The sequence below is a fragment of the Monopterus albus genome, unplaced genomic scaffold (genome assembly GCF_001952655.1).
Source record: "Monopterus albus unplaced genomic scaffold, M_albus_1.0 scaffold29.1, whole genome shotgun sequence".
In the NCBI taxonomy this organism is placed as follows: Eukaryota; Metazoa; Chordata; class Actinopteri; order Synbranchiformes; family Synbranchidae; genus Monopterus; species Monopterus albus.
Window position 1 is genome coordinate 2,856,042 of NW_018127909.1, and position 20,337 is coordinate 2,876,378.

General features: G+C 42.0%; 1 protein-coding gene across 1 annotated transcript in view; it reads right to left on the minus strand.

The window, feature by feature from the left end:
- dok7b (docking protein 7b) overlaps window positions 1-20,337 on the minus strand; it is a 29,476-nt gene that overhangs the window by 8,034 nt on the left and 1,105 nt on the right. Inside the window, exons 3-8 of the mRNA XM_020596210.1 lie at window positions 19,796-19,884; window positions 18,382-18,532; window positions 15,729-15,929; window positions 9,214-9,333; window positions 5,233-5,340; window positions 3,753-4,636 (exon numbers count right to left, since the gene is read on the minus strand). Coding sequence (XP_020451866.1) covers window positions 3,753-4,636; window positions 5,233-5,340; window positions 9,214-9,333; window positions 15,729-15,929; window positions 18,382-18,532; window positions 19,796-19,884 — 1,553 coding nt within the window. The remainder of the gene's footprint in view (window positions 1-3,752; window positions 4,637-5,232; window positions 5,341-9,213; window positions 9,334-15,728; window positions 15,930-18,381; window positions 18,533-19,795; window positions 19,885-20,337) is intronic.

The following is a 20,337-nucleotide window of genomic DNA, read 5'->3' on the forward strand; positions in this document are numbered from 1 at the left end:
TTGTTATTTGTCTCCATAAGTAGTTGCACAAAACCTTTGAAGTTGTCTTGTTGTTGGCTCAACAGTGTACATCTGCTTCTGGTGACTCAACATTTCTGTTACTTGCGCCGCTGAAATATAATCCTCTTCTGCTTCAACATCCTCATTCGCTTCTGATTTATTAGCTCTTTTCCCTCTTGGAGGCATTTTAATAGTTGTAGAATTTGTTCAAAGACTTGAAAATGTAGAAGATGTGAAAAATCGTAGAACAGACAAGAGGAGCAGTAAAGACGTCTGCTCTCGCTTGCAATGTTAACCACCTTATATGCTTAGATTTGAAGTACTTTACATACAGTACTGCAATTTAGCTTGTGAAGCTACCACCAGGAATCAATAGTCATATGATTAGACTGTATTTTGTTTTATTAATCTGATTCTGAAAAATAAATGGGGCGTTATCAAATTAGTGGAGTAAAATGTACAATATTTGACTCTGAAAGAAGACGTAGCAGAAAATAAAAATACTCAAGTACAGATACCTCAAGCTCATAGTTAAGTATGTGATAAATGAGGTACAGGGGAGAATACAGTTGACACAGCTGTGAAGAGGAACAAGGAAGAGAGAAGTGTGTGGGGCGGGGAGATGAAGAGGGCCGAGCTGACATCTTTACAGGTGGCAGACCAGTGACACAGGAGTGGCTGGCTCAGGCATGAAAAGCCTCTGACAGCGTGTCCCAATTTAAAATTTCCTCCTGCCCACACAGCAGCTAATAACACAGCAGGCTGGCGCTTCAGAGATACGATCTGTCAACAGACATATTACAGCTTGTGGGATCAGGCATCGGCTCATTACCCAATGTGAAAGGTGTGGACTTTATACTACACTGACACTTCACAGTGGAGGAATGATAAAACAAAAGGAAGCTCATTTAGGTTTCATAAAAAAAGGATTCTCCTCAACAAGGGTTTCTGTCGGTTTCATCACTACTCAACTTTCTCAGCCCCCTTTGCTCGCCCTCTCTCTCTCTCTCCAGCATCCATGTGCTGTAATGAACACACACATGCACACACACTCCTACATGAGCTGTCAGAAATCACAGACATGCTGCTTTCTCTCCTGCTCTGATGATAATTTGATTGCTACAAGGGGGAAGCGCTTTTCACAACTCATCAGAAAATTAGACAACATGGAGAAGTCTCATCAGAGATTCGGAGGTTTCAGACAAAAAGCATCAAAGGGAAAACAATGCTGGATAGACAGGTTTTTGATGGAGAACTCACACCTACTATTTTATAATCAATGGTCTCCTATACTGGTTCAGTGGCTCAGTGGGTGGCTATCAGCTCACAGCGAGAAGGACCTGGCTCTGATTCACAGCGACTTCTGTCCGACTTCTCACCACGTTTCTGCACCCTGTGGTTTTCAGGCCAAAGATGCCCAGAGTTACTTGGACCAGACACTAAACTGCCCATGTAGAGGAGACTGAAGCATGCTGGGCGCGGGAAGGTAGCCACCACCGCAACATGCTGTAGCACAATATGAGCTGGTGTATTGCTGAAGAAATTATTTTTAGGAACCTGTTTTGCTGCTTTTCTGCATTCTGCAGTGTTTTCTTCTACAAAAGCTTTTAAGGTGCAGACTAGCACGTCATAATTACAAAGGACATAGCAGTGTGCCTGTGAAGAGGCCAGATAATTGCTGCTTAAACTGCTGATGCAAACCCAAACAGTAAAAAATCATGTAACACAGCAATGTCAAAAGTTTAAATGGCTACAATACAAAGACCATTAGAAAAGTAGATCCTTACCACGGCTGACAGAAATACACTTACTGTACAGTTTTTTTACCATTTACACTGCAACCTAGAGCCTCAGAAGTTACCACATCGCTGAAAGTATTAATAAAAACAAAAAAATGCAAGCTTCACCAAATAAAAATTTGCAGGGCTATTATTTTGGAAGGTGTTCCGTTATTGGAGAATACCCACTTCAATGTTGACACTGTCATGGATGTGCATCAAGGTCGGACCTATTTAGCAACTTGCAGAATGAGCAAAGGACTAGGACAAGCTACATAAAGGTAAGATTTGTACTTTTTAGAAGTGTTTTCAAACATCGTGGTCCACCTTTACAAGAGAAAAGACTGCCACAACAATGTGGCTGGCTTTGCATGGCCTAATGTTGCGGCACAAATTAATAAGATAGTTCTCAATTTGTATCGCTTCAGGAGAGCAAAGGAAGACGCAGAGGCCCTGCTCCAGGATATAAGAATTTCCAGCAGTGTCATACCAAGGTGCCGCGACTCTATTACAGCTAAATAACTGACAGCAGGTGCCAGCTTGGTAACCTCAGTGATATTACTTGTACTGCCTTCTTTCTCAACATCCAAAGCACAATCCTGCAGAGCTCATCCTGTCTTATTAGCACCAGGGGGAGTTACAGTATATATGAGAAAGACCCTCCTTTGACCTTAATACAAAGGATCCCTGAATCTTTTCCTCGCCCAAGCACAGAGCAGATGTAATAGCTGCATTGTATTTGCCTGGGCCAGCCACTGTATAACACAAGTGGATTAGTAGACAATCACATCTGAGAGCCAGGCCTTATCAGTTGTCCAATCACCATCACTGGTCTATTAAGACTGTCAATCAGCAGAAACCTACACCAGTAACAACCCCACTGACTCGAGAACTGTATTATCACCAACACAGGTTCTGTGTGGGTGTAGGAGTAAAGGCAAGTCTACAGGGTCATCAGGTGGGCACCCACTCACTGGTGTTTCATTGAGTTACATTCATGGCACTGAGAAGGCTCACCAGTGTGTTCCAGCATCCCAGAACCACCCTGCTCTTTGCCTGCACCCACACATCCAACACAACATCTACGCTCTTAATAAATTCAGGCTGTTACCAAAAAATAACTAAGCCAAAGTAAAACACTATCAAACATTTCAAATGCTGTTCTAGCCACCAATTATTTCAGATAACTCACCAAACATGTCAGCTAACCCAGACAAACTTCTGCTTCCTTTTGTGCTGCATCAGAATCCACCCTTTGCCATCATTCACTCCAACAAAACCAGTCAAGCTTCTAATATGTCCTCATGTTAGCTTGCTCATGCCAACACCAGGAAGTAGGGCTCAAGCCTGCCTCGTGTAACAAACATTTTGTTAAGCCTGTCCTCCTGTGCTAGTTTACTTTATCTTAGCAGGCATGTTCAAAGCACTTATCCATCTTTCACCCCATTCACACATGCCTTTCTTCTGCTCCAGAGCCACTCACTGGACCTCGCTGCTAAGGTCTTGACTCTCTCTCAGACTCCACCCAATTAAATTCCACTGTGGTCTTAATAAATGCAAGCAGTCACATTAAAGACAAATCTATGGGAGCAAATTCAATAGCTGGACTAAGTGATGACCTGCAAGCTTTTCATTTCATTACTTAATGCAAATGTTAGCACAGAAACAAAACTATCAAAAGGATCTTTCTGTTTTTACATCATGATAAAAATCTGTTTACGTTTTCTTGGATTGTACTGTTATAATGTGACTAACCAAATCTGCTTAGAGTTGTTAGACTCAAGTCTGGTTTCAAAAACCATAATTCTCTGGTCCCACAGACAGAGCCTGTGTAAAAGATGTTTTACTGATGCGATTCAATTTCTTAACAGGGGTTTAAAGTTCACAGAAGACGATTCTCCCTCTGCTATGCTACAGTGTAATCTGTTGCTTGACTGGCTTCCTGATGTACTGAAACAGTGTCACTGCCACTACCTGTGTTTCTCCACAGACCAAACCTCCAGGCACCAGCAGGGGTTTGGGTGTGGACCTCCCCTCACTGTCCACAGACAGCTCCCTCTCACTGTCCCAGGAATGTGAGCGCCGAAGTGTGGCCTGATGCTGAACCCTCAGTCCTGTGGGTCTGCAGCTCAACTCTTCTACCAGACTACGTCCTCCTTCCCCACTGCAGTTGCTGTTCCTACCCAGCTCATGTGGGCCTTCTTGGTGTGAGGTGTCCTTCAGGGACAAGGTCTGGAGCAGACTTCTGGGGGTGTCGTACCACATTTTAAACTGGTTAGGAATCTGGTACTCCCCACTGTGCCTACGAGATGTACTAGAGCTAGATCTGGAAGCACAAGAGCAGGAGGAGGAAGTAACAGGACTGAGCCCTGAGTCGAGTATGGACTGAAAAGCAGGAGGAGGAGAAGAAGGTGGATGAGGAAGAACAGGAGGAGGTGAAGATGGAGGAGCAGGTAGGCTGGCCACAGACCCAAACTCCTCGGCTCCGCCCTGACTGGCCATGTCCAAACTCCCTGTACATGAAGAGAAGCTCCCTGAGTAGGATGACTGACTGCCTGTCGCTAGCCCAATCCCGATCCCACTGTCTAATGAGCTCTGCCGCCCGCTGTCATGGAGACCACGAGGGTGGAGCTGGGCAGAGCCTCCCATCACAGTAGCAAACAGCCGGTCATCTGAACTGGTCAAAGCCTTCAGCGTGGAGGAGCTTGATGCTGTTTCGGAGTGGTGCGATCTAGCCAATGGCTCCACCCAAAAAGCCAGTCTGGTTCCATAGCTTGCATCTGATTGGCTGGAGGAAGAGCTGGAGATGCTGCTGTGATCATCCCCAGCAACAGATGTGCTGCAACTGTAAGTGGAGGCTGAAGAGGGCAAGAAAGTGATTAGAAACAGAGGAAGTGATATATTATTAAATCTGCGCACACACACACACACACACACACACACACACACACACACACACACGCATCCAAAAAGTGAGGAAACTGCAGCACAAAAAATGTTTAATTAGTATGAATGCCTTAAATTTGGTTCTGGGTACAAAATTTTATGACCCTGTAAAATCAATTTATAACAGTTTTCATTTGCTAAAGTTTAAGTCATCTTGTTTAAGTCATGAAGGCACAAATTTAAAAAAAAAAAACTAAAGCTAGTCAGCTGAAAATAATCATGAAACCTTTAACTGACTTTCCCCATTTCTGACTAATAGACTGAAATAATTATAACACAAACTTTCACAGCTCATAAATATAGAACAGTGATTAAGCCCACGTGTGGACATAAGACCAACCAGCCTGAGTGTACAGGGAGCACTGATGAGTCAGAAGGTTCATCGCTGTCTGAAGGCCTTTAGAAGAGACATACTTTCCCTCTTATACTGTATAATACAGAGCGGTCAATAAATGGCTATAGTGGTTACTAAAATACAACTGGAGGTGACACCGACACAGTGATGTACCTGTGCTGCTCGCTAAGCTGCACTGCGACAACATGCTGAGCCTTTTCTCCAGCTTCGATGCCTCCTGGCTGATTCGTTCCTCTGCTGAGGCAGGGTCGGCCCCGAGATCTGTTGTTGATACATACAGACATGCACAAGCAAACAAAAGGCACAGAACTGTCAGATTTTATAAGCAATGAGAATGAAGGCACTGCGCAGGTTTATGCACAGAACCGAAGATACTACGATATCATTTTATGTGTCTATTGTTTTATACAAATGGGTTCAATCTGGAGAAAGAATTTTCAGATTAGCTCAGTAAATCTTGGGACAGACCGATTCTTGACCCTCCTTGCATATCGCCATGTCACAATCTTGTAAAGCTTTCCCCTGTTCATGAGTTTCACAGTAGACTTTCCTTAAACATTAAAAATGAATACAATGGTATGTGCAGGAAATCCACCTATTTTAAGCTTCTCTAAACCGTAGAACACAATTAAACCTCGACCATAACTGTAGCGAAGATTAAAAGCCCCACTAGAGATAATGCATTGTTGATCCTTGAGGCTGTGCAGCTGTTGCACACTGTTGAACATGTTGATATAATCTTTAACTCTGTGAAGTTTAGACTAATATGTATCAGAATGGGGAAAATTCTAAAATGAATTAAAAGTAAAGCAGAACTTCACTTAACCAAACAAAAAATATACACACCCCAGTATACAATCTAAACTTAAATATATGCTACATGTAGCATAGCAAAATACTGTATAGCACAGCAATAATCTTTATAAATGCTCTCAAGTAAAAATGTGACTGTAGCTCAGATATATGAAAGAATACACTGCAATTACATGGCTGTAAATAAAAAAATGTTATATTTCACATTTTTTAAAAAGAACAAAAGGCTTCACTGAAAATTGGTTTCTAGGTTAATACAAAATGGAAATATTAAGGCAAAAGAGCACCAACATGTGTACAAGCCTCCTTTTTAATGTTGGCAATGTGCGCGTCTCCGACTGTTAAACCAGCTTTTACAGTGCCTTGCGAAAGTATTCGGCCCCCTTGAACTTTGCGACCTTTTGCCACATTTCAGGCTTCAAACATAAAGATATAAAACTGTAATTTTTTGTGAAGAATCAACAACAAGTGGGACACAATCATGAAGTGGAATGAAATTTATTGGATATTTCAAACTTTTTTAACAAATAAAAAACTGAATAATTGGGCGTGCAAAATTATTCAGCCCCTTTACTTTCAGTGCAGCAAACTCTCTCCAGAAGTTCAGTGAGGATCTCTGAATGATCCAATGTTGACCTAAATGACTAATGATGATAAATAGAATCCACCTGTGTGTAATCAAGTCTCCGTATAAATGCACCTGCACTGTGATAGTCTCAGAGGTCTGTTTAAAGCGCAGAGAGCATCATGAAGAACAAGGAACACACCAGGCAGGTCCGAGATACTGTTGTGGAGAAGTTTAAAGCCGGATTTGGATACAAAAAGATTTCCCAAGCTTTAAACATCCCAAGGAGCACTGTGCAAGCGATAATATTGAAATGGAAGGAGTATCAGACCACTGCAAATCTACCAAGACCTGGCCGTCCCTCTAAACTTTCAGCTCATACAAGGAGAAGACTGATCAGAGATGCAGCCAAGAGGCCCATGATCACTCTGGATGAACTGCAGAGATCTACAGCTGAGGTGGGAGACTCTGTCCATAGGACAACAATCAGTCGTATACTGCACAAATCTGGCCTTTATGGAAGAGTGGCAAGAAGAAAGCCATTTCTTAAAGATATCCATAAAAAGTGTCGTTTAAAGTTTGCCACAAGCCACCTGGGAGACACACCAAACATGTGGAAGAAGGTGCTCTGGTCAGATGAAACCAAAATCGAACTTTTTGGCAACAATGCAAAACGTTATGTTTGGCGTAAAAGCAACACAGCTCATCACCCTGAACACACCATCCCCACTGTCAGACATGGTGGTGGCAGCATCATGGTTTGGGGCTGCTTTTCTTCAGCAGGGACAGGGAAGGTGGTTAAAATTGATGGGAAGATGGATGGAGCCAAATACAGGACCATTCTGGATGGAAACCTGATGGAGTCTGCAAAAGACCTGAGACTGGGACTGCGATTTGTCTTCCAACAAGACAATGATCCAAAACATAAAGCAAAATCTACAATGGAATGGTTCACAAATACACATATCCAGGTGTTAGAATGGCCAAGTCAAAGTCCAGACCTGAATCCAATCGAGAATCTGTGGAAAGAACTGAAAACTGCTGTTCACAAACGCTCTCCATCCAATCTCACTGAGCTCGAGCTGTTTTGCAAGGAGGAATGGGCAAAAATTTCAGTCTCTTGATGTGCAAAACTGATAGAGACATACCCCAAGCGACTTACAGCTGTAATCGCAGCAAAAGGTGGCGCTACAAAGTATTAACTTAAGGGGGCTGAATAATTTTGCACGCCCAATTTTTCAGTTTTTTATTTGTTAAAAAAGTTTGAAATATCCAATAAATTTCGTTCCACTTCATGATTGTGTCCCACTTGTTGTTGATTCTTCACAAAAAATTAGTTTTATATCTTTATGTTTGAAGCCTGAAATGTGGCAAAAGGTCGCAAAGTTCAAGGGGGCCGAATACTTTCGCAAGGCACTGTAAATGCATCATCTCCCAGAGGAGGTTACATGTGCTTCGACTATTAGATCTGTCGGACCTTTCTACTGTATATAGTGTAAAACCTGCCAGTTACACAGTTGATGCCTGCTATAAATGCAGGCTGTGTGTTAGTGTGCCGATGTGTGTGTGTGTGTGTGTGTGTTAGTGTGTCGATGTGTGTGTGTTGCAGTGGGTCATCGGTGTATAGGTGTCAACCCTGGATCTCTGCCTCTGGACTGCAGCAGCTACTGTAATGCCAACATGCAGATGCCAAATTTCTTCACTACGCTATGTGAGGTGTCAGTTAACATTTGCTGGTCCAAGTTAATTATAGCTGCTTCACAGCAGTGAATGTCGCGAGGTTACGGTCGGTCCCCACAGCAGAAAGCAAAAAGTTTAACTTTGGTCATTCCCCCCCATCAGTCCAAGTGATTCTGACCCAAATGTCCCCCACCTTTCTCATCCACTCCTATATGAGCATACAGTACACATCAATGCTGACTTTGCAATGTGGACAGTAAACATACAATATAAATGTAGATTTTTAGGTATATGTTAAGTAAACTGATGTTTTACTTAAGATCAAGTAGTAACGTGTGAAAATAAGTAAAATATTTATTAAATTAGAAAAAATAAAGTACCAAAATTAGAGGGATCATTAGGCAGCACACAGGAGCTTAACATGGTATAATGCTGAATTACTTATTATACTGTATTACTATATTATTAATATTTTAACATGAACAGCATTTTACTATCAGCTGGTCATTTTAATTACCTCATATACTGGTGGGTAGTGTCAAACAGAACTGAGTAAATTATCTGCCAAGTAACTATAGTTGTCAGATCACTGTAGAGTAAAAAGTATAACACTGCAATCTGAAATATAGATGAGTAAAAGTAGCAGGAAAAGGAAAACCTACAGTGCTTAAAGTTGTCCTGAGAAGTCTGACTATTAATAATGGTGCTTTGTTGTCACACACCAGGATTGTGTTCTGTGCAACTGCTTTCTTTTCACCTTACAACCTTTTGTCTCCACTTTTGTGATCTCAGAAACCCCTGTAAAATTAGCAGTATGTTACAATAGTACACAAGTCACACAAAAAGGCATGACCACATAATACACAAATGACCTTTGAATCTTTACGCAGGTGGGGCTTCCATTAGCATGGCACCCGACACGAATGCTAAACATGCATACAAGCAAAGCTTATTAATGGCACACTGGATTTTCATTATTGCAAACATTTCAGTTTGTATTATTTGGCCATTTCCCACTGATTTGGTTTGCCATTGTTTTTTTTTTTATAAATGCTGGTATGTGTGTGTGTGTTCACCTGGCAAGGAAGGTTGCAGTCCATGCAGGGCCCTGCGGGGAGTGATGCCCCTGACGATACAGTCAAACAGGAAACTGATCTGCTCTCCTTCTGAACAGGACAGGAAGAAAACACCAGCCCCTGGAAGATGGAGGAGAGGCAGACAAACAGTATGTACATGGTGGATGATGCATAGCTACAATAAAGTCCAGAGATATGAGCGGGGGGGAAGCATTAATCATCAGTACAGTACGACTAGATGGCAGTGCTATAGTAAATGGTGAAATAAAAGAGTAAAACCACATTTTTGAACAAGGCCAAACAGTATTTACTGAGGTTCAGAAGGTTGCTATAAAGGCAAGGCTGCTCTTTCAGCCAGCAACAACCCTTTGTATCCAAGGTTACATAAAACTATCATTTCAGTCCCATCTCTACTATCAAGCCCACGCACAGGTGGGATGCTGTGTAAGCACAAGACAACACAATCTTACATCACAGAGATACTGAAAAGACAAATGAGTTTAAAAAAACTTAGAGGATCAGTCAAAAAAAAAAACTTTTCTTATCAAACTGAATTTTCTGCTAATAGAAAAGCAAAACAGATGAGAAAGTAGAGCAGAAGATAGCTGAACATATACCACCTGAGTGATGCCAGTCAAAGTTTCTTCTAATAATTACTAAGCAACAAAAACTAGTGTTTGATTTATGTACTAAAATATACCTCTGATTAATTTACTTTGCATTTGAAACAATTCTGAAAAAAAGTGACGAGTCGACACAACAGCATGCTGCTTCTGCAGGTCCGATGTGCTCTCCATCTAGAACTTTTAACATTTTCCTTACTTATAAGTGTGAGCAGAATCCATTAAAACTGTGGTTTCAGAGCCCAGGCTTGATATCTGAAAACAGCTTCTAGCCTGAATAATCACTGTGCACTAATCAGCAGAAACGCTTGAGCTGCTTATCGACTCACCAGCTCTGACAGCGTTTCACAACAAGAGAACTACAGTAACAGATCGTATCAGTACGAGGCTATTAGCTGATACACTGGTTCTTAATCCAAACATCTCAACTGAAGTGATTGAGAGCTTTCAGAAGTTGACAAGAACCCAAATCATGACTCAACAGGTCGCCAAGCTCAGTTTAGTGCAGTGACACATACACAAATATAATAAAATCAAATGCGATCTGTAATGTATTAGCCCACCTGATGAATGCTAAATCCAACGTTCACCCTCACTGGGTCCCTACCAAAATCTGAGGCTCTTAAGCTGCTAAATGCTCCGGTGTCTACCAGCTAGTCACCAGCTGCATCTGCCTTCTGTTCAGTGCTGGGCAGGTAGTACACAATGGGCTTATCAGAGTATTGCCACTAAAAACAGCTGTCTGCTGTAACAGTGGTGAGAGTGAACCAAAACACAGTACAGCTGTGGGCTGGAGATGCATAACAACAAGCTAAGCAAAGGTGAGGAGAACTGCAGACAATGGCCTGTGGCCTCTTTGACAGTCATTTGTTCCTTTGTCTATGTAAAGATATTGATTATAGCTACTTCAAAGTTTACAGAATGTGACAGAGTACAAATCAAAGCTATAAATGTACATGTACAGTTTTGCATAGCTTGCTGCCATTTGTGTTAGCACAGCATTGCAGAGTCAGAGCCCCATCCACATTTTATCTGGTGTGAAAAAACAAAGCTTTTATAGAGCTATGTCATGATAACCTTTTGAACATAAGAGATATACACTACCATTAGAGAGAATATCATCAGGATCTGTTGGAAGTTTTTCTATTTTTCACTTTCTCTGAGTGCTATTTTGGCAGCTATATTTTTTTTTGTTGTTGTTGTGTTATGAACACCAAGAAACCTTGTTAGACCCAGTTGTCATATTTCTCACAAATATGTTGAGTTCAGCTGCATGAAAACTCATTTTAAGAGAGATATCTTATTTTCAGACCACAAGTATTGTGGCGGTGGTTTTTCCTTTTCTACAAGATGACACATTTCTGTCTACTCTGGCCTGATGTGCATCTTATTTGTTAACACAGGAAATTTCCATCCACTACACTGCAGGCAACGTCTATTTCAGCACTAGTCATTGACGACATATACAGAAGTGAAGAGTCAGATCGATGGCTCTTTTAAGATAAACCTTTATTAGTTCCACGATGGGTAAATTCACCCCATTACAGCAGCAGTAGGATAGAAAACAGACTGTTCAGAATTAAGTATTAAACAATTGTAGCTATAATTAAAAAAGTAAGACAATATACATTGGTATACTGGTCACAGTTATTCAGTCGGTGGGTGTGAAGTAAGACAATATACATTGGTACACTGGATAGTCACAGTTATTCAGTCGGTGGGTGTGAGGTCGACTTGGGGAGGTTTACTGAAAGCAACACTGATTGTACAGCCTGACAACAGCAGGAAGGAAGGACCCGTGATAACGCTTTGTCATGCACTTGAGATGAGGCAGTCTTTCACCGACAGAGCTGCCCAGTTTCATGCATGGGGTGAGAGTCCTTCTGCAGCAGGGATGCTAACTTGGCTAACACCCTCCTGTCTCCCACCACCTGCACTGGGTCAAGGGGACTTCCCAGGACAGAGCCGGCATTCTTGACTAGTTTCTCTAGTCTTTTCCTGTCTGCAGTCGTGATGCTGCTGCCCCAGCAGCCCACTCTAGAGAAGATATAGCGGATGCCACCATTATATAACAAAATAGGACTTCAGTAGATCCTATTTTGTGATATAGTGGTGGCATCAGCTGTCCTCTGAGAATCGCTGACATTGGTTCTAGAAGTACAAAGTAAAAGACAATCTGCTCTAAACAACTGAGAATCTGGATGAATTAAATTCTGCACAATGTAATGTACAGTAGTGCAACAAAAACACACGGAAAATACCCTAACTCGTGCATCAGCATATTACTGCTCTACGGTATGAGATGTGTGTGTGCTTACACCTGAGCGACGTGGAAAAATGGACGTATTAGATTAAATTTGTTTTTATCTAGATCACAAGGCTTGACATCCACCCAAACCCTGCAGAGGATCATTTATTACTACGTCTACTGTGTGTGTGTGTGTGTGTTTGTGTGGTGTAGTAGGGTTGACATGAACACATACGAACCTGACAAGTCAGAAAACATCCATCCAGCTAAGACACAAACTGCTCCAAACAACATCATTTACAGAACACAGCAGCCTCATTATCACATCGACTGGAAGCTGGAGTACTGATATCGCCCCATGCCGAACCACACTGCTGCACAGTGTGTGCATGTGACTGTACAACAGACACCCATGAAGACCACAGCTCAACTGATTACTGCCTAATAAAAGACTCTGCACAGCAAAATGGCCCACTATGTGTGTGTCATGTCACTGTGGTGTACGACTTCAGCTCTGCAGCCAGAAGAAGCTGTAATCTTCTGCGCTGCAGCTGACTTTCAAAGCACAGCTGCAGCAGTGAGCACTGTGGCAGTGAAGGGTAAATTATTTTTATACAGCAGCATTATAGACCGAGAGACCTTGCCATCGACTTGCTGTTCAGAAAGTGTAAATTAATTAAATACTATTTAATTCTATTATAATTATTCTGCACATCTATGCACCCATAATATCTCTGTATAAACATGCAGCAGCATTTTGTATTGATCAAGCATGTCAACACATGCTATTGTTAAAAAAAACAACAACCTGGCACTCAACTCCCAGATTTTGTTTGCAGGGCTTTGCAATGTCTTAGTACGAGTCCACCAGTTCTTATGTTTTCTAATGATTTATCTGACAGTACAGACAGTTTCTCAATCACGTTTTCACTGGGGAAAATAATTCAAGGTGAGCCAATTAGTTGATATATCAATGAACAGAAAAGTAATCTAACAATTTTGATAATTGATTAATCAGTTAAGTAATATTTCTGAACAAATATGGCAAATGTCCTGGTTCCAACTTGTCAAATGTGAATATTTGTTGTTGTTTTTTTAAACCACAGCAAATATGGGTTAGCACCCAGCTGACTGCAGCATTATATGACTGCACTTCAGACCAGGCATTTTAATATACAAGCTGGAACAAATAACATTAATGGAAAGGCGCTGTGGTTAGCGTTGTCGCCTCACAGCAAGGAGGATCCAGGAAAGAGCCTGGGCTGACCCGGGGCCTTTCTGTGTGGAGTTTGCATGTTCTCTGTCTCTGCATGGGTTCTCTCCAGGTACTCCGGCTTCCTCCCACAGTCCAAAGACATGCAGCTTAGATTGACTGGCGACTCTAAATTGCCCGTAGGAGTGAGTGTGTGATTTTGTCCATGCAAGAGGCTGGTGACCTGTCCAGAGTGTAACCCGCCTCTCACCCAGTGTCAGCTGGGATTGGCTTCATCCCCCAACGACCATACTCAGGAATAAGTGATATAGATAATGGATGGATGGAAGGAAAGGAGCCACTACAGTTATTATTTACACTTGCACTTGTTTTGCGGTGGCATATGTTAACTGAGCAAAAGGCCATTATAAAAAGACTAACATAAACCAGCACTAAGGGAAACGTCTGTTTTAATGGATTTCAATATGAACGTGTTTTTGTTGTAGGCTTCTGCAACAGCTGTGCTTCCAGCTGACGCCAAACAGCAGCACAAATCACTGGTGATTAGTGAGCCAGCAGGGCTCTTCCCCCACTGACAAACAGAAAAAGAAGATCAATGCCAACAGGGATAAGTGTACTAATGAACCATACAGTATTATAGCTGGAGCAGAGTCAATCCATTTTTTAATGACTAACTCCTCAAAAACACAAAAAGAAGTAGCCACTGTTTGCTTGATTTGTATCCTGTTATCTGCAGCAAATTCACATTTAAGTCACAGAGCCGACGCACATGCTCAAGCCAATATGTTAGCCATGTTGCTCCACTTCTCTTTGGGACAGAGAGGCTACTGACTAGGGTGTGGCTCATGGACAGAGGAGGAAATGTGTCAAAGATTTTGGTGTAACAGCTGAAACAATGACTCCAACTGTTAAGCACATAACATCTGCTCCAGGGAAAACTACACAATATTCCATAAAGGTACTGTTTTAGTGTTGGCATGTGTCACATGCCATGTAAACCAGCACTCTGCTTTATTTTGCACTCATGCAAGAAATGTCACCAACTAAACCAACTCTCATGTCTCTTTTTGTCACCGTTTCTTCAGCACATGAGGAGGGCCACTCTCTACTGCCCCTGTGGCTGCTGGGTAATATGTAGATGAGAAGTGAAGGGGAAGACTGAGCCACCAGACACTGTGTTTGGCTAAATGTTCACAACAGGGGGAGACTGGTATTTATAGATGCTGTTCATCAGAACACTGAAACCAGAGACTCTGGGCCTCATGGTTATTCCTGTAGGAGCCACAAGTCTCTCACACATGCAGATAACACACAAACAGACAGAGGTTATATAAATACACACACAAACTCACAAATTCTCTTTTAACACTGAGAAAAACAAAGGACGACAGTGTTCCTGAATCAAATCAGGAACACAGCAGCTGTTTGTAATGAACACTTGAAACAGCAGACACTAACCCGAACCCTTTACTAGACATTTGTTTCTATCGACACATCTCACACATTAACATCCTTACCCAAAATCATAAAACTGCCTCTCATTCATGCCCTCATCGACCAGTCACTCAGAGGATACCTGAACCCTGGCAACCACACAAATATATAGTGTGACGAGGTCATTCTTACATGGATAACGTTACCCTATAAACACCCGCAATAAATCATAGGCTTTTCTGTCTGTCAGTGTTAAATGACAGATACAGTCCTTACAATCCTGTAATCACTAGAGAGAAACATTCAGCTAAAAGGAGATGCACTGAAAAGTGGAATTTAGTTGACTGTGCTGCAGTACTGTACATCATACAAATTAAGTTACTGGTCAAATAAGCTCAGGCTCGATTACACTGAACATCGGTTGCAGATGGTTCACTGCTTTGTCAAGGATCTTACGAGTGCCTGCAATTCCTATAGCATTTTAGCTGCAGATGTGATCCTTTACAGTACTGATGTACTGTATGTAATCCTTTTTGAACAACAACGGAGGCCTATCACACAGGCAAACCACATAATCCAAGACTGACAGCTGACAAGACATTAACCATGAGTCGAGGCAGTTCAGTCAGTTTTTAGTCTGAAGATTGCTGAAAATACCAATATATAAAATGAGCAGCCTTATCTTTGAATAACTAATGAGAAAATATACAAGAAGAGGTTAAACTGGGAATCAGCACCAATATCACATTTTGAATCATGATTCTTGAAGCTCGTGTGATAGGATCTAAAGGTCCAGAATGCAGTGAGAGTGATACTGTAGCTCTGCTGCTGTTTCCAGGCTGAACTTTGAACCTTGGTATCTAAGCCAGCATGGATTTAAACATCTACCTGACTACTGGGCAAACTCCATCATTTAATGAAGATCATGTGGCATGATAAGAGTTTTGAAGTGGGTCTGAACTCGCACAGCAGAAACAACGGTTCACCAGTTACTTACAGTATCCACAGCGAGTCCCCCCTTCGAACACAAAGCCATTTGGCACAGCACCATATCGACGTAAAGCCGACAGCTTCCAGTGACCAGTGACGACAGGAGGAAGACCTCTGGTGAGAACCAACAGGTTGTTGCACAGGTGGAGGGAGGCAGGGCCACTTTCCAGTTTAGTACCCGGTTCAACATTGATGCTGAAACTGTGGACTGAAGGACAGAAAGGAAGGGAGTGAGACCGTGTGTGTGCCGCACATTCTCCATCATAATGACTTAAGATTAAAATATCACTGATCATAAACCACATTAATGACACGACAAATAAAATATAAATCATCAGCAGATGTCGTACACACAAGTGCATGAATGCACATGTACAGTGTAAGTGATGGCTGAGAATGTCTTTAAGCTCTACTGGCTGCACATTATGCTTGGCAGTTTGTACTGATGGCTGTTATTCAGTGCCAAGGTCTGTCACTCCTCACAGCCCTACACCTACAGTACATTAATAGAGACAGGTGAATGATCATTCTTAACGCATCGGCAGCTTTTAAAAAGATTGTGACATTATAGTTGCAAGACAAGAATTAGTACATCATGTAAGAGTCTAGCACTTTCATAAAGCATCTGTTTTATGTGGAGACTTGATAGAGCAAACTCAGTGTTTCACTGTAACCTGCTCCATCTGAGCACTTCTAGGCGCAGTGTGGCTTACAGGGAGCTTTACAGTCTAAGATGTAGCTGAGGGCTACAGCATGCTTTGGGATGGTTTACTGATCTCCAGCAAGTGTTGAATCTGTGTTACACAGCATAATGAAAAGGATATAAAACAAGAGGTTACCTTGAAGGTAGGAAATCAGCACACCTTGAAAAGTTTAAACAGCAGTGTAATAGCTTAATACACTTTGCTAACAGGGCAAATTAAGGTGAACGTTTTTTCTACAGCAGCACTATAAACAGTCACATAGACTTTTGAGAGGTGCAGATGCAAGAGGAAATAGACTAATATTTTTTTCTAGATCAGTTCAAGGTGGTGGTGAATACATTTACAACTACACTCAGCTGTAGAAAGCAAAACTGCACACCACTGTGTTTCATTAGTTAAAATGAAACAGCCCTGAATTCTTAGTGGCAGGTTAAGAAGACAAAATATGGAGGCTGTAGTTTATTGGTAATAGCAACAGGGACTGAAAAGAACAGAGTTACCGTCATTACGCTGGAAGATCAGTGTCTAAAGGCACTCGTACAAACTGTCCAAGGGGAATATCAATGTGTGTGTGACATTCACATAGTGATGGAGGAACAAAATGTGCGTAGATAAAATGATTAAGAGGTAGGACGGAGCCTGCAGGTGATATTCTGAGGAAGGAATGTCAATTCAACTCACCAACTGGCTGTGAGGTGAAAGTTAAAAATCAATCTGAAGTTATTTAAATATGCTATTAAAATCATAATGGTTGAGAGAACATTTCTCAGTAAGACTACTTAAAAAGTTTGGATAGAAGTCAAAAGTTATTTTTAAGGGGAACTTTAAATGTTCAACTGAATCATTGCAAACTTATAATTGAAAGTCAGTTTTAACCAGTTGATAAAATGCCTGTGTTTAATAAGTCTTTTAACCATTTGGCAGGAGCTGAGAAGCAGTGCAGGGGATGATATGAAAGACTGGACCATCGCCTGCAGAATTCAGAGTAACAAACCCTTGAAAAAAGGTCACCTTGCCAACTGGTGTTCCAAACTGCTTATTGTGCAGAGGAAGTCTCTAAGGAACAGAGCGGAGGCGACAACAAAACACTACACTAAAAATAACCTATAACCCCATAATCCCAAGTTGCATCATCCTAAACAGCTTGCTTCAGTGTCTTAGAAAACTCTGCGCCACGCCTTATAACCTATGTAATGGCAATTCCATCGAGCACATTTCACTCATATAAAATGGGACAGGCTACATTTTCCTTTGGCACTTCATGCATGCCGATCTTAGATGCTCTTCTCCTTTTATCTTGCATTTCTCCAGTGAAAGTTAACTTGTGACATTGAGAGAGCAGATTTTGCAGATGGAGGAGGACCAGAGCAAGGGATGGCAGATAATATCTGTTCCACCTGTCATTTCTCTGATCCCCACTCACATGTGGTATCTACTGGCTGCTTCTTAAGCTTTACAAGTGAGAGTGGACTGAGCAACACACTGCTTCACATTCTGATATGCCCGGTAGCCAATCAAGTTCTAAGATAGCTAGGATATGTTTTGATGCATATGACCACTTACAGGCTTTACCATTTTAAAACATATGAAGGCCTGTGAAGGACTGGCAGTACCATCTTCTAAATGTATATTATAGCAGCCCAAGTATTTTTTTTTTTTACTTCATAGTATATGGCAAACAATACGCCATACACTTACCACAATGATACCGCTGATTCAAATAAGTCTGGAGCAGCTGCTGAGACATCTGGCTTTCCAGATTCATCCTCTGCTTGACACTTTGAAAACCAGTGAAACGTATTATACTAAAAGGTCCAGTCCCTACATGCTTTCCCCATTTGCAGTGGCTCAGTGTGGTAAACAAACCTGACTGATCAAAAGGTCTAATTCTTCACACATCACTTTCTTGAACAGCTTATCAAGATCATGACATCCACACAAGGCCAAGCCACTGACCTTCCCCTAGACTGTAGCGGATGCGGGCATCCCAGGCCAGCAGGCCGTCCCGGCTGTTGAAACCCAGGACCAGCGTGTGTGCCAGACAGAGGATGGAGAGGATGTAGGATACCCCATCATACCCGGGTCCTGGCTCCACGCCACAGATCCCCTGACGGAGCAGAGGGAATTACACAGAATTTACAGTGAATGACCACTATACTCCTTTTTACTGTAGTTTTTCAAAATCACAAGGGATTTCAATGCAATTGGTAAATTACAATTTCCGCCAAGGCAGAGATCATGTTTTTTTACAGCTTTTGTTGTCTGGTTCACAGCATAACTCAAAAAGTAACAAAAGACTTGAATTAAATTTTCCGGAGAGGGAGGATATGGCCCATGGAACAGTCCATTCAGTTTTGGTGGAATTATTTTACCATTCTTCACCATTGTGAGATAAGGCCAGTTCATAGTTTTCGGTCACATGACTGGCTCAGAGCCCCACAGGGGAGAAAACTCGTCCAACACGCCAACACTGGAGAGAACTGCAGCACGGGCCTGGTCATTTTGTAGTTATGTTCTATTCAACACCTCGTTGGTTGGAATGAAAGAGTGAATGGATCCAAGTCATACCTAAAAAAACTTTGTTTTTTATCTCAGCGCCTATGTTCTGAACCTACTCCACCGAGAGAGAGCAAGCAGTGGTGGTCGAGCAAGCTAGTGGCTGAATGAAGAGAGGGAGTGGCACCAAAGCAGTGAATCACAGAAATAAAATGTTATTTTCTGATAGTTTCACAGCTGTTATGTTCTAAAGCACAAAATAAACACAGCCGCACCTCCACACAACCCTGTGGGAAGCATTTTATGTGAAAGCACAGACTTCATCCTCCTGTCTGCCCTGCACCTTGTAGCTATAAGCCCTGCACTCGGTCAAACAGCCAGACAGCTCATTATGAGCCAAACTATCATGTGAACACTGCTTTTAGGTGTAATGGCTTTAGAGGGTAAGTGTGCTGCCTTGGCGGAGGTTTGTGCTCACCAAGTGCTGTCTAGTCTTTAAATATAATAAAACTCTTATTCTCCAAAACAAAAAAGAACCTGATTTACTTTGTTTTTTTTTTTATACCACTGCTTCAGCATCAAGTCATTTTCAGACATCTTGGTTGTTTCACTTTACACTGAAGTCATACACATCAAAATGTTGAGTGCAAGAGCTCTTTTACACTGTGGGCATAGCTGGCATTCAGCATAACACAACTTGTCCATGTGGCACTGGCCTTATTTAGTTCACCCCCTGTACATGTGACACCAACCTCAGGACAGCAATAGAAAGGCTGAAGAATGCAGCACCCCCACAAAGCTGTAAAAACATGCCACCAGCTGCATTAGAGCACAAAAGCACAGAGGCTTCGGTCTGTTGCAGAGCTGAACGTACCTCCAGTGTTACATTGAGCCTCTCCTTGTTGCCGCTGGCTTTCTCCTTCCCTTTCTTCTTCTCTTTGTACACCAGCAGAGACAGGCAGTCTGAGGCAGTCAAGTCAGACACGTACACAGAGTGATGAGCCTTAAAGACTGACAGGCTTAAAAGTAATTTAATAACAGAAAGCTAAATGACTGCAGTGTCACTTTTCTTGTAATCCTGCTGTGTGCCTTCCTGTGTTAACGACACAGCTGTCATAACAAACCCTCAAACAATGAACTGATCCACTAGCACAGCTGATGATGAAACTCAAGCCACAAATACACACACACACACACACACACACACACACACACACACTAAATAAATAGAGTAGCCTATCTCCAGCACACAGCAGCAGCCTACTGAGCCATACATTATCTGTATGTATGCTGAAAGGCTCAGTGTCTGTCCTCACAGCATGTCAGGTGGGCCTATTCTGTTTTAGGATATGCAGCTTTCTTATTATGCCAAACGTGCACAGACCAATCTCTGATAGACTATGACAGTATCACAGT